The 14540-nt window shown below is 29.9% G+C and overlaps 2 protein-coding genes across 2 annotated transcripts; both read left to right on the top strand.

The window, feature by feature from the left end:
• Positions 1-1598: 1598 nt before the first annotated feature.
• LOC134251332 (uncharacterized) lies at positions 1599-4022 on the top strand. Its single transcript, XM_062733755.1, has 5 exons — positions 1599-1756; positions 2844-3042; positions 3161-3253; positions 3380-3475; positions 3582-4022. Exons 1-5 carry the CDS (start codon positions 1599-1601, stop codon positions 3873-3875), a joined length of 840 nt encoding a protein of 279 aa, XP_062589739.1. The 3' UTR covers positions 3876-4022.
• Positions 4023-5926: 1904 nt separating this feature from the next.
• Positions 5927-12045, top strand: LOC134251023 (ankycorbin-like). Its single transcript, XM_062733417.1, has 12 exons — positions 5927-6801; positions 7087-7227; positions 7437-7568; positions 7947-8042; positions 8329-8490; positions 8886-8999; positions 9097-9222; positions 9429-9572; positions 9673-9819; positions 11009-11152; positions 11255-11416; positions 11892-12045. The coding sequence occupies exons 1-12, from the start codon at positions 6743-6745 to the stop codon at positions 12043-12045; spliced, it is 1581 nt and encodes a 526-aa protein (XP_062589401.1). The 5' UTR covers positions 5927-6742.
• The last annotated feature ends 2495 nt before the right edge of the window (positions 12046-14540 follow it).

Raw genomic sequence — 14540 nt, 5'->3', positions numbered from 1 at the left:
GAAGTGGAAGCAATGGAAACAATCATGGAAAAAACTGCATAATGATAACAGACATTTTAAGGTCGAAATATCTCAAATAAAAACGGAGGATGCGAATTTAATTTCTTTATTGTTCATTCAAGAATTCTCTACGAGTTTTGTCATAATTTTTTAATAACAGATTTAAAATTTTGAATGGCTAAGAATAAAGTTTTCTTCACTCAGTTATGGTCTTTATTTAATATACTGGCTAAGTGATTATTGTAAATACCGGTAAATCTATCTAAATGAAAGGAAAATACAGGTCAATCTTTTTTGGACTAATAAGCAGTAATTGTAAAGCTAAAATTCTTGTTAAATATCGAGATCATTCTTTACAGACTGACAGATGACAATAACAGTTCCTTGTTAATGAACATTCCCACCATTAATATGAATTTACAGATGTTAAATATTATACGTTCAATGTTACCATTTCAATCAAAATGTATTTAAGACTGTTATAATTTACTATTTGATTTCAAATAACATTTTTATTTAATGAATATTTTGGCAAGGTTGTGTTGAAGTTGATTTCATTAACCTAGATCCAAACACGAAGGGACCAACGAAGTACAGCTAAGAAATCTGAAAACAGAAAATCAGACTTTCCGAGAATATGTCTCAATGTTAATGAAAGAAAAGGAGAATATAATGGCAGAGTAGGTGTTTTTTTCAAACCAAATTCTCATTGGAATTTACAAAAATGTAAACTTTTTGAAACTAATTTATTCATTTACTTTCAATATTTCTTGTAAGGTGTTTATTAAAGAGTCGAATTCAGTCTGTTTAAAGAATATTTAAAAATGTTTTGAAAAGTAATTATGTAATTATTAAAGAAAAATAATTTTAGAAAAAGGAAATGGACATCTTATTTAAAAATGATTCTGCTAGAAAAAAATGAACACATGTACTAGTAGTCAAGATTATGCTTTGTAAGTATATAAATGTACTCTATTGCCTATATTTTATGGAGTAAATCTCCACCTTAAAAATCGATGTAAAGAATTTTGTTATATTTGAAAATATATATAAAAATAATCATGCTATCTTTGAAAAAATATTGTCCTCTCAACAACAGACTGCAAAAAAAAGTCCTGACCAAAACTTTTTTTCCAGAAGTTTTATTGTCTCATTATTAACTTTTCATTTCATATTCTCAAATGTTTTTGAGGAAAAAAACAAAATATGAGGAAGAAAAGTTGGATGATTCAATGTCTTGATAAAATTAATGAACACCAGTATAAAATTGGCAACACACAAGAAGAATTGATGCAAAAAGAGTTTGATATCGGAGTATTTAAAAAAAAAATACAATTCAACAAGAAGAAGATAAAACTAAAAACTCAGAGGAGAACTTTTAGAGGCTTTAAAGAAACTTAAATGTACAACGAAATGGTATAAAGGGATAAAATAACGTTTTTTTTTATTCTTTTGTTATGTCAGCATATTTTTTCAACGCGGAAATAAAAATTGATCGTACAACATTTTTGGTATAGGTATGTGGTACATGGAAAATCAGCATTTACAAGAAAATTTAAATCAACTTCAAGCTGAGGACAGATATCTTCAAGAAGAAAATGCTAGATCAAGAAAAAAGATGGTTGATGAATTACAACAGCAGCTTCTCTCAAATGAGACAACTGGAAAACAGGATTGCGGAACTAGTGAGTGAAAATAGCCAACTACAAGTCAACGTGAGTAAACTATCCAAAGAGAAAGATGACACAGCGAAAAGGTAATTAAATATTTTGATAATGATAATAATGTTATTGTAATAAGACGTCACAATTTGCTGGTAATTCAAGAGAATTTCTTCACTTTATTTTTAACTGAATCAAAATTACTTTTTCTAACCAAAAATCATGAAAAATAGACTTAATACAACTGTACTACAGAACAAACTTTTATGTCAAGCTTACTCTGTATAATGTGATCACAATTTCCATTTATGCATTGTTTTTAAACAGTTAAAATATTAAAAAAGGTACAAATAAAATTACATGCCAAAAGAAAGAAAACGCCAAAATCACAAGAAATACAAAAATTTTTTCATGGAGAAATGCTGCTTTAATATGAAACAATCCTCTACAATTGCATTCTAATATTTAACACAAAAATTGTCAAAAGCTGTTTCTTGCAGAAAAGAGATTGGTTGAAGAAACTGCAGCATCAACAAGCAAGAAGCTCAGTGAAACTGATCAACAGCTAAAGTCAAAATTATATCAAGTGAAAATACCCAACTACATATGGATATTGCTGAAAAGAAAAGAAAATGCACTTAAGGTGATTTTTCCCCAAAAAACATTCTTCAAAATATACAGCACATGCACACATTCCAATGTTTAACATTGTCGTTGTTCATTATAAAGTTATCTCATTATCTCACCTTAAAAACTAAAAAAAATTAATGTTTACTTGGTAATATGTGTACTTCAAAATAAAAACTATAATATTTCTTTTATACCAAATGCTTCTTCTCAAAATCTTATCTTAAAAAAAATGTAAAGTGATAATTTTCCCAAAGGGCTTGGATTTATTATGACTTGTTTTCAACATTACCTGTTCAATATTAAGATATTTTTGTTCATTTGGCTGTGAGTTATATTTTTTTATATTTATGCATCGTAAGTACATATAAATTGAGCACAAACGGTCACTAAAATTTTAAAACAATTACTTTTCAAAGTAATATTTGATGAAAATGGACGTCACTATATGTAAGATTTATTTTCTGAATAAAAAAAATCACTTTAAATGAAAGGAATTTGTTAACACATAAACATTGGTAAATGACCTACGTATTGGACTTTATTCCACTTCAGATTAAGTAAAGTCGCGGGCGCTAAACTAACTCATGGTAATGCAGCAATAACCGACCTTAGTGATACCAATCGCCCAACTAAAATAGCAGAGAAATTCTCAGAATTGTATGACAATCAGTGGACAGACGCTTTTGAGGAACTTGACAATACTTACAACAATGAAGAGGAAACCATACAAGTTCTTCTGAAAATATTGAAGGTTTCTGCATTTTTATAGCACTGCTCATAAATTACCTATCAAACTTCATATTTCATATAACAGATTTTTTAAGATATGTTTTCTTAAGATTTATTATATTTTGTTCTCCACCCCTTAGGAAGCATACGATTTTTGTGTCCGTACAGAGACAAATTACGAAACAAGAATAGGACAGGCAGTTTTTACATTGGCTGATGTGAACAGTAGAGATGTTTTATAATAATTCAATTTTGCGAATGATAATTTTTTATGATACACATGTATTGAAAAATCTACAAACATTAACAAAATTATTCATTTTCTTATTTTCAAACGATTTATCTGCCTTTCTCTTTAGACTCGTCAGATCACTGGGGCAGATGTCGGAGTTCAAAAGTCCCTTTCAGATTTAAGGTTGTCTCTGGGAAATGCGTGCTGTTTAATTGTCGAAGAGGTAAGACAAACATGGCTAAAGAGAAAAAAATGGTTTCTTTCATGAAAGTGAATCTCTCTTGAACGCGTTTCAAAGATTTTAACCGCAGAAACTTTGTTATTTGCAGATGTTTCTGACAAGACTCCCTTCAATTCTTAAGAAGGTGGACGTTTCTGTATCCCCTAAGACAAAACTATATGCTAGCCAATGTGCAAGTCTGTGTTGGAGAATGAGAATCCGTGATCCGCCCGTGTTTGTCCGTTTCGATTTCAGACAGGGGACGGAATTTAACACAGACATCTTGAGGAGGTATACCAAAACAGGAGGATATCTGGATTTCATTGTCTGGCCAGCGTTGTACTTGCATGAGAAAGGACCTGTGTTGTCGAAAGGAGTGGCACAACCAAAGCATGCTCCTTAACTATTTTACCACGTCAAACATACTAAGATATTGATCTATAAACTTAAAAGATTTTAATTCGATTTTAATTAGCTCTGCTGATCAGAGGCCCGAAAAGCTTATGCATTCATAAGCGTACGTTGTCCGTCCGACAGTTGACTGCTAGTAAAAAAATAATTCCAATCAAATGATACTTCTTTTATGCTTTTAACTTGATTTTAATGAAATTTGATTTGCAAGTAGAATAAATAATAAATACTAGCAGACAGCTATCACAATGCATCTTCCCAATTCGAATTCGATTTCAACAAAATTTGATGCACAGGAAGATACATTATTTCAAGTATCAATTTTGATTTTGGTAAAAGTTTTGCTTTTGGTAAAAATTTTGCCATGGTTTAAAACAGATCTCGAAATTTCTTTGAAAACAGGCCTGCCGAAATTTCAAGAACACATGATAATTAATTACTAAACTAAGATGCTTATAGCTCTGTATCAGTATTTTGAACAATCAGGGTGGCTATGATTGCTAGAAATTATTAAAATTAGTAACGAGAGAAAACTAGACTAAGGTAATAATTCTATTTATATGCTTTAGATTTCTAGGAAAATTGTTATCACTGTTTGTACCAAATAGAATTTTATTTCTAATTCTATCTGAACTCTTCTCCTCTAATAGTAGAATTAGCCATTCACTCATTAAATCATAACATAAGCAGTGTATATTGAGATAAATAATTTGATATTTATTGATCTTTTATTCTACAAACGGTAATGTCAAGATTACTTAACTTGGAATTTTTTGTGAAAATGCTATCGTTACAGTGCTACATGTAGAACTAATCCATAATTATTGGGAACTTGTACACAATAAAATGATACTAAGATTTTTAACAATGTTTATTTGATTTTAATATTGAATTATGTGTAACAATGATTACCAAGGTTATAAACATAGATTTAAGGATGGATTTCTTTCGTCAAAAACTGAAGTTTTGGTGTGATTTAGTTCAACGACAGGTAAAGGCTACTGGTAGTCATTAATTTTATTATTCAAGGTATACATTTTTTGGTAAACATTTCTAGTAGAATTGAGAGTGTTTTGCAAATTTGATTTGATGTTTGTCTAAAATATGCGATTTATGATTAAGTTTTAAATAACTCCTTGCGGTGTAATACTGAAATGATAAAAAAAGCAGTTTGGGATGACAATTTTCCTTTTTCGTTGGTAATGTGTACAAGCACAAACATATATTTATTTAATACTGGAATTATAAATGAGAGAGAGAGAGAGAGAGAACCCAATTAAATATAGGATTAATCGATTTCGTAGATTCCTGGAAATTTATGGAAAAATCTATCGAAATTTAATTTGTTAATTTCTTAAATAATTGACAACTAAATGCAAATTTCGCCAACTGAAAGTTCGAGTGCATGTCAGTTTCCAATGGATGCAAATGTATCTGATATCAAATTGTTGAGCTTGGACTACGTACTTGTTTCGTTACTTCGTTTTAATTTTTATTTCATATGTTATTGTAAATACAATTAAAAGGAATTATTGCCTAGTTTGTGGGGCATGTCAAGGATGTAAGAGTCCGCTGGAAACGTGGGATAATTTAAATAACATTCTCTTTGGAATTAACTCAGTATTTGAGAGCTTATCCTTTAATTTGAACAAACTGTATCTGGTATCAAAACACATATTAATTGCTTTCTTTATGTCAGTCAAAAAATATGAACACGTTGTCTTACTTTGTTCTTCAAGTATACTACAACTTAAAACAATTCCCTTTAATAAATTGAACATATATCTGTCTGTAATAATTTTGAACATAGATCTCTGGTCGTGATTTGAGAGAGACATAAGAAATGTCCTTTAAAGATATTAGTAATTATAGGTCATCCACTACCGAACGCAATACATGTCATTTAAAACCCACTGTCCGAGTTGACTATATAATTAAAGCTCTAATTCAAACTTTAATTATATAGTCAACCCGGGCAGTGGATCCCCCAAAATCTTAAATTTGAATAAAGTATGAGATAATATACTAATAAGATAAAAAAATAAACATAAAATACGCAAAAATTATTTACAACACTAAAATAAAAATATAGAATTTAAAAGTCCATTATTAGGTATTAGTGAATAAAATTTTGCAACACGATTTGATCCTCTCAGGCTTTCGTAGTCGATCGATTTTAAGGTCAATCCAAAACTGATTATTGAATATGATAATTTGAAACGTATATTATACCAAACAAGAGAAGTACACCCTTACAATGGCAGGATAATTACAAAAGACACAAAGGTAAGTAAATATGCTTTTTAGAAGAGGGCAAGGTGGATATGTGATTAATAAATAGTATTTAATTTAAACTTATAATTGCTTAAGTTGCAAAAAATCGATGCATGTCTTTACAGTTACATTTTATGATAACAAATCTCATTGATTTTGTATATTTTATATGGTAAATTTCATCTTAATCTTTATCCATTCATTAAGTTCTGTTTTGCAAGGAATACTGGTATTTTCGGCCTGGCAATGAAATATGGCCAGTTCCAATTAAAGGCAATCCAGGAATGGAAAACCTTAAATATTATAGCAATCCACAAACCAAACTTATTTGTAGTTTTCTTCCTCTGTTGACCTTAATAACGTTACTGATTAAGTGCAGCCTTCGATAGATATATTTTCTTTGCATGATCTGCAACGGTTTCGAAATCAAGAATTCCAAGCTAAATGTGTCTTGGCCCCAAAGTTAAATTTCTTGATAAATGTTGCTGTAGGCCTCTTGCATCATTGAATACATGATTTTTTTACAGTCCCACAATGAAATTGCAGTGCAGTGTATTTTGTTAAAAACAGAGAAAAAACGAAAGGATGAGGCACTCTCCAATCTGGGAACGAGAGGAAAGATGTATAGCCTCTACCTCAAATGAGTAAGGACAAGCAATCTTATAGAGTGACATCGATAGTTATCATTTGCTACAATTGATAAATTGTTGGTAAAAACATGTCCTTCAAAATACATTACTTTTTCTATACAAATTAGGTAGATGCTATTTGAGAGTTTATAATAGAAACAGTGAAACTATTGCAATAAGCTAAGCCTGAAGAATAATGTGAGAAATGTTCAAACGTTAGAACAACAATAAACAACTTTTTTTTTCATTTTTTTGTCAAAACGTTAATTCATGTTGTATGATCTTTTTTTTATTTTACAGAAATTATAATCCACTCAGTCATGACTATTCCAAAGAGTCTGAAAATTATACTCCCCTGGCAGTTCCCGATTGTTTTCTTTGCTCTCTGCTACAGTCTCAAAACGACAGACTGCTGGAAATAAACCAAAATCTACTGAAAAGGTATAGAATAATATCAGATTTAAATTACTTTTAAATGTAAAACTTATTTTAGTATTTAATCAAGAAAACTATGGTTTGTTTCATATCATTACATTCTTTATTAATATTAAGTAAAGTTGTTTTCTTTTTGGTTTAATATGTTTAAAACCATTGCTGTATCGATTTAATAGCTAAAAATGTTTTATTTTCTTTTTTTTTTTTGATTGAAGTCTTGACAATTCTAACCGGGAGAAAAAAGAAATAAAAAAGTCTATGACTGAAAGAACGCCAGGTCCTCTTTGTAAAATTATACAAAAGAAAAGGGAAGAGATTGATAGTTTGAAAACAGACCTTCAAATGGCGTAAGTTTCTTTTAATTTTTGACTGTTTGTTTTCACGATTTGATAAATCACATCTTTGATGAACATTTTTTTTATTTGGGATAGATGCACTGACTGCCGTGAAAAGACTTTTTTAATTTTTCTTTAATTCTGAAAGGTTAACCTGTTAAAAAACAATTCATTATATTTTCATTAACATAATTGAAAATTAAGCTAATTTTGTCATTTATATGGGCGGAGAGGGCGATAGAACTAGTGACAAATCCTTTCGTATTCTAGAACTACAATAAAATTTTCACAATTTAATTGTTAAATTACTACTAATTTTCCAATTTTTAATGAACCTCACATTTATTAATTAAATATAAAATATATATTTTAATCTGATATATTAAACAGTTTAAGGGAAAATGCCGATCTTCAGTGGAGATCAACAACTAAAAACGACGAAAATTTTGAAGATTTAAGAGGAATAATTGAGTACTTGGAGAAAAGGTACGCTAATGTCTAAACATAAATCACGGTTAATAGGGAAGATTGTTTTGGTTAAAGGGTTCCATATCACTTCATTAGGAATAGACTTATTTATCTCAGAAAATTTGTTCAATTTTGCAATATAAATCTGGGGCAAGTTGAAAGGATATAATTAATAAAATGTTATTTCGTATTAAATCATTTTTATTTTGTTTTCCTTTAACAGAAAAACCTAACAAGATTTATTTTATTGAAAGAATCATTGTTTCAAATTTGAAAATTAACTTGATTTTTTTTTACATTGAAGACTTGAGCTATCAGAAGCAGACTCTTGCAGTAAAGATGGCGATATTTCAAAACTGAATCACAAAGTAACTCATTTGCAGTCGGAAGTGGATGGACTCAGATATAAACTTCAAGAAGAGCAAACAAAAATGCATTGGCTTACTGTTTATAGTGAACAAAGCAGGTACAACAATCAAAGTTTTATCAAAAACAATTTATCATATTGATAGACATGTACTAATTTTAAAAACTGATTTTGTTGAATATACTGACTAAAGAAAAAATTCAAATAATTCATTACATAAAATGTTTTTTATTTGTATTATCTATAAAATATTTTAATTTTGTAAAATAAAGCCATAAAAAAGATAATAAAACCTAAAACAACACATGTTACATGTATTACTTACTGATAAATAAATTGATGGTTTGGAATAAAAATACAAAATAGAAAAAAATCTATATACATGTATAGAAATTACTACAATCTGTTTCGGTAGGTTTGACATCTTTTTTTGATGGTAGGCAATTTTAAAGTAAAACTGCACAAGGGCGAAATCATAATTTATTTTATTCTAGAGCTAAATTTGAAAATGACAAAAGGACTCCAGAATCAGAGATTGATAACTTGCGTTTTGAAGTAAAGATTTTGAAATCCGAGAACGAGAAATTAGAAGAGAACAGAAGGCAAAGGCAAGTTTATATAACTATATAATTTTCAGTAAAGCGACATTTTATGTGTTAATAATTTACAAAGTACACGCTACTAATTAGGAAAACGATTTTATAGCTTACAGGAAAAAGAAAAACTTTCAGTGATACATTCAAATGAACTTAAGTTGAAGGAGGAAGAAATGAAAGTTCTGAAGAAAGATGTGGAAAAGATAAATCTGGAGCTTCAATCTTTATATGCAAAGTACGTCACAAAATAATTAATTACCATTTATCACATCAAAATTCTTATTTTTGAAAAACAAAATTGTGTGTCAGACACACGATTATATTGAGTAAAAATTACCCTTAGTGTCGTTTCAGCAGATATAAAATATTTATTAACATTATTATTATTATTTAATAATCATTTATTAATCCATTTTCTTCAATAATTTAATACAGAAATAGAGAATATGAAAAGAATTTTAAGAATACCAATCAAGACTCTGAAATCCTGCGCTTGAAATATGAAGTTAATGATCTGAAAGAAGAAATTCACACCTTGAAAAAGCAAGCAGACAATTTGAGATTAGAAAAAGTCCAAATTCAGAGGTAATAAAAAAGCAAATATCCTTCAGAAAAAATGGGCCCACGTCCTATGAAATATGTGTACTTCATTTATTTTTTTTTTCTTTTCTTTTTTTCCATCAAGAAAATTTGAATTTGACCTAAAGAGGGAAGATTCCAGAGCGGCATCTGAAATAAACCGACTGAGGCAAGTAATTTTGCAGCTAGAAAATCAGAAATATGAAACAGACATAGCGTCCTTGTCAAGGAAAAAAGGAGCTGCGTTGCAAAGGTAGATCTTGCACAATAAGCTTCTCATATTTAATTTTTAGAGCAGTGAATTATTTATATAGCTTGCTTTGTAATTATTTCTTTATTCTAATACATTATATTTTTAAGGTTTGATTGATAACTTTCCAGTGACGTGTTATTTTTAGCTCAAATGAGCGGAAGGATCAATTGAGCTTTTCTGATCAAAATTTGTACATTGTCAGTCGTTGTCGTTGTTGTCGTCGTCGTTGTCGTAAACTTAGCATATTTTCATCTTTTTCTCAAGAACCACCGGGGCAATTTAAACCAAACATGCTAAATATTATTCTTGAGTGAGGGGGATTCAAGTTCTTTTTTTTTTCAAATGAAGGGTCATGCCTTCTTTCAAGAGGAGATAATTGTGAAGTAGTGAAAAATTAATGGCATCTTTTAAAAATCTTCTCCTCAAGAACAACTGTGCCAGGAAAGATGAAACTCATGCGAAAGCATCCCCAGGTAGTGTAGATTCTGAATTGTTCAAATTTAGACCCTTCCCTCAGGGGTAGAGTGGGGGAGGGTTTTTTTTTAAAATTAAAATTTTTCTTCTCAAGAACAGCAAATATATGATTGGCCAAATTATATGGAAGCATCCTCAAGTGGAATAGATTCAATTTGGTTCAATCCATGGCTGGGGTAGAGTGAGGCCACCATGGACGATCAAACAGGAATATATAGTAAAAACCTTTCAAAATCTTATTCTCAAGAACAGCAAAGGTATGATTGGTTTATTTATTGAAGCATCCTCAGATGCTATACATTCAAAGTTTGTTCAAATCATGTTTGATTTAAAGATCGGCTTTGTTAAAGATGCGATTGCTGTCATGATGATATGAATTCAAAATGAATGGCTGTATTCTGCATATATTTCTAAGAAACTTACTTGTCCATAAATCAGTAAACTAAATATATTTCATGAAAGTTTATGCATACTTTTTTTTGGCAGCGTGGTATGATATTTCTTTTTTATTTGATAAAGTTGTATATAATTTTAATTAAGAAAATGTAAATTTGCTAAAAATCAGTATATCTACAGATACAGATGCACAGGCGAAAAGGTAATTTTTTTTACCCTACTAACAAAATAGAGTGTTTTACATACATGTATGTTTATGAATAATATGACATTGAGAAAACAAATTTTAACAGATCAATGTTTAAATTATGCATAACAGAGAGAATGAAAAACGTAAACTTGCTGATCAAGATTCCCCTGAAATGCAATACTTGAAAGAGCAAGTTTGCAATCTGAAGAAAGAAGTGAATATGTTAGAAAAAGAGGCAAAGAGATTACATGAAGAAAAAATCCAAGACCAGCGGTAAAAGAAAATGATGGGTTTAAATTTTTTTAAAAATCATATTGTATGTTTTCTCAATTTCTTAAAATTGTCTCATTGTTTGTTGTTGTTTTTTTTTTTTAGAAAAGGCGAACTCGGTCTGAAAGAAAGGGACTCACAAACACGCATAGCAGAATCTGAAATAAGCCGGCTGAAGCAAGTTATTTTGCAACTAGAGAATGAAAATATAAAACATAAATCACACATATCTGCCATATCAGAGGCGAAAGAAAATGCATTACACAGGTATTCTTGTAAGAAGAAAATAAAAAAAAAATTCCAGACGTAATAACTATTCATCATTTATTAAAATAATACACCTCGAACACCATCTTATCTATTAAAAATATTGAATATCCAATTTGCGTCTCTCTTTATAAAAACTGGTGTCCTCTACAAAAATAAGACTTTTTAAATTAAAATTTGCACATGACATTATTGTCATAAACTTTTCATTGAAAATTTTTGATTTTTGTACAGGACATAGGGAGCATAATCAAAAGGAAATAATTCTTAACTCCTTTATTGAAACAGTTTTTTTCACACACTGTATGAGCAAAATGAAAACAATCCAATATTCTACTTTTGAATTCTGTAAAATAAGATTTATGTAATGTGTATATCGTATTGTACTTTCAAGATAAAACATAAATGTGAGATATTGTCAAAAATTAAAATAAAAACATCTAAGAAGCAGTATTTTTACCCCTTTCAATGTTAGGCAAAGTCAAGCTGAACTTAACATGAAAACATTAACGGAGGAAATGCAGCATATGAGAGAAAGATTATTAAAGCAAGAAGATGACAACTATCGACTTCAAAAGGAACTCTCTGAAGTTTGTAAAGAAAAAGACAATGCTTTGAGCTTTGACTAGAATATTGTATTTTTAAGTTTTTTCACTAATGATAATGTAAGAGTTATCTCTCTTTGTTGATCTGTTTGGAGTCTAATATGCTCTCTATCTTTCAATTTTGGTTCGCATATGAAGAGTACTTCCGGTTTTATGAGTTCCTTAAAATTGCCTATGGAGATTTCTATGTTAAATTTAAAATCAGGTTTGTTCCATTATCTCAAAAGGTAGGCAAGCCATTCTCGTGATATTTCATATGAATATTGACTCTAGCATTGTCCCCAGGGTGTAACGTCATTAAAATAAAAATCCCTAAAATTGAAAGGATTTTAGGGGTGAGTACAGAAAACGGCTTTTTCTCTGTAACTTTTTTGTTTATGTTTCCAATTAAATATTGATCTCAAAAGAACTTTTGCAATATTGTATTATATGATTTTTTATTGTAAAATATTGATTTTTCTTTTAAGATTCTTTATTTTAAGGGGTCGAAAAGCCCTCCGTTTTTGTTGAACGACAAAAAGATCTAGTTATTATTATTATTATTATTATTATACTGAACACTTCTATCGTTCAGGAATGGGGAGTACCTTTAAAACTAGGTGTTTTATTTAATAACTACTAAATAGCAAATTTAAATCTCACGTGCGTGAAACAAGAACAACTTCCGGTATAGTCACTTCCGGTTTTTACCAAAGGAAAACTGAAATTTCTAAAGAAGCCAAAAACCATTTTTAATTTTCGGGTCTAGACTCCCAAATTTAAGATATGAATTCTAGAGACCTTATCCAATAAATTAATGCGCGTATGTAACTTTTGACCACAGATACTTTTCAAGATATAAGACTTCAAACATTCAAGAAGGGGGGATGAAATTTTTGAAAGTCACAATTACGTTACAAAAATTATTTTGAGCATAAAAATATGTTAAAACTAATTAGTAGAACATATACTGTAAGTTTCATATCAATCAGAACAGAACTTCCGGTTTTATCGGTCTTTAAAGTTTTATTTTAAATTGAAATTAAACGTGCCACATTATCTCTTGAAGTAATTAAGATTTTCTTGTAATATTTTGTATATGGAATGATGCTGATACTGTTGTGACATCATCAGATTAAAAAATTAAAATTTTGGAAAATAGTGGATTTCTAGGGGCCAACATTGAAAACGGACTTTTGCCTGTAACTTTTTTATTTCTCAATGAATTTCAAATAGTTTTCAGATTTCACTTAAGGATTAAAAGGGCAGTCTAAAAAATATGGTCCGTGGGGTCACTTTTTGACCCCTTATAGGAGTTGTAGAGACCTGAAATATTGCATTTTTTAGTCTTTTAGAAAATATTTGTTTAAGAGTTATCTCTCTTTGTCCATCTGTTTGTAACGTTATATGGACTCTATGTTTTAATTGTGGCATGCATCTGAAGAGTACTTCCGGTTTTATGAGTCCCTTAAAATTGCCTATGGAGATTTCTATGTTGAATTTTAAAACACGTTTGTTCCATTATCTCAAGAAGTGGGCAAGCATTTCTCGTGAAATTTCATATGAATATTGACTCAAGCATTGTCTCCAGAGGGTTAGGCGTTGAAAACAAAAATCCTTTAAATAAAAGGATTTAAGGGGTCAGTACAGAAAACGGCTTTTTCCCTGTACATTTTTTAATTCTCAACCAATCTTCAAACTAATTTTTGAATTGTAACAAGCATAAAGAGTACAATTTAAAAATTATGGGCCGTGTGGTCACTTTTTAAGCCCTTATAGGAGTTTTAGTGGATTGAAAAACAGTACATTTTTGTATGTGTTTAATAACCACGAAAGAGTTATGTCTCTGAGTAGATACTAAAGTACCAAGAGAAATGTTATGTTTCCAATTATGTATCGATCTCAAAAGAGCTTTTGCTATATTGTATTATATGATTTTTTTTACTGTGTAATATTGATTTTCTTTTAAGATTCTTTATTTTAAGGGGTCGAAAAGCCCTCCGTTTTTGTTGAACGACAAAAATAAGGTCTAGTTAGGGCTTTTCGACTTTTGTCGAAAAGACCTATTGTTTTCGTCTTGTTTATTATTAAGGTCTTCCGTCTCCAACGGAAGACCTTATTGTTTTCGTTCGGTTTCTTTTTCCCTTTTATTATTCCAACCGATTTTGTGCACGCAAGTTCTCAGAAACGACTCGTCCAAATTTCATGAAACTTTCAGATCTGGTAGGTATTGATCTGAACCTTATTGGAAATTTTTTTGATAGATGACGTCACTTCTTATCTCGAGATATTTAGGATTTTCTGATTTTCAAAGGGTCGGCTTGTCCAGGAAACTCCTCCGAAACGACTTAAGATATCGACTTAAGATTTTCAGTGAAAATAAAGGAAGGTTTGTCGAGTTGTAATTGGGTCTCCAAATCTTTCTAGCGCAAAAGGCGCCGGAGCGCGGTAGGGCCTGAAAAATGTCTCAGAAATATCTCACAAAATTTGACAAATTTTGTTTCATATCTTCATCCCTGTTCATAATTTGTTAAAGCATA

The sequence above is a fragment of the Saccostrea cucullata genome, unplaced genomic scaffold, assembly GCF_032062105.1.
Source record: "Saccostrea cucullata isolate Sc308-1 unplaced genomic scaffold, CSIRO_AGI_Scuc_v1 ctg1031, whole genome shotgun sequence".
Classification (NCBI taxonomy): domain Eukaryota; kingdom Metazoa; phylum Mollusca; class Bivalvia; order Ostreida; family Ostreidae; genus Saccostrea; species Saccostrea cuccullata.
This window is presented reverse-complemented; position numbering and strand designations above follow the sequence as displayed.

Coding starts and splice junctions, on each gene's coding strand:
- LOC134251332 (XM_062733755.1), top strand. CDS start 1,599: ATGCTAGATCAAGAAAAAAGATGGTTGATGAATTACAACAGCAGCTTC. Junction 3,043..3,160: donor TTCTTCTGAAAATATTGAAG/GTTTCTGCATTT, acceptor TCCACCCCTTAG/GAAGCATACGATTTTTGTGT. Junction 3,476..3,581: donor GCTGTTTAATTGTCGAAGAG/GTAAGACAAACA, acceptor TGTTATTTGCAG/ATGTTTCTGACAAGACTCCC.
- LOC134251023 (XM_062733417.1), top strand. CDS start 6,743: ATGAGGCACTCTCCAATCTGGGAACGAGAGGAAAGATGTATAGCCTCT. Junction 9,223..9,428: donor CTTCAATCTTTATATGCAAA/GTACGTCACAAA, acceptor ATACAGAAATAG/AGAATATGAAAAGAATTTTA. Junction 11,417..11,891: donor AAAGAAAATGCATTACACAG/GTATTCTTGTAA, acceptor TTTCAATGTTAG/GCAAAGTCAAGCTGAACTTA.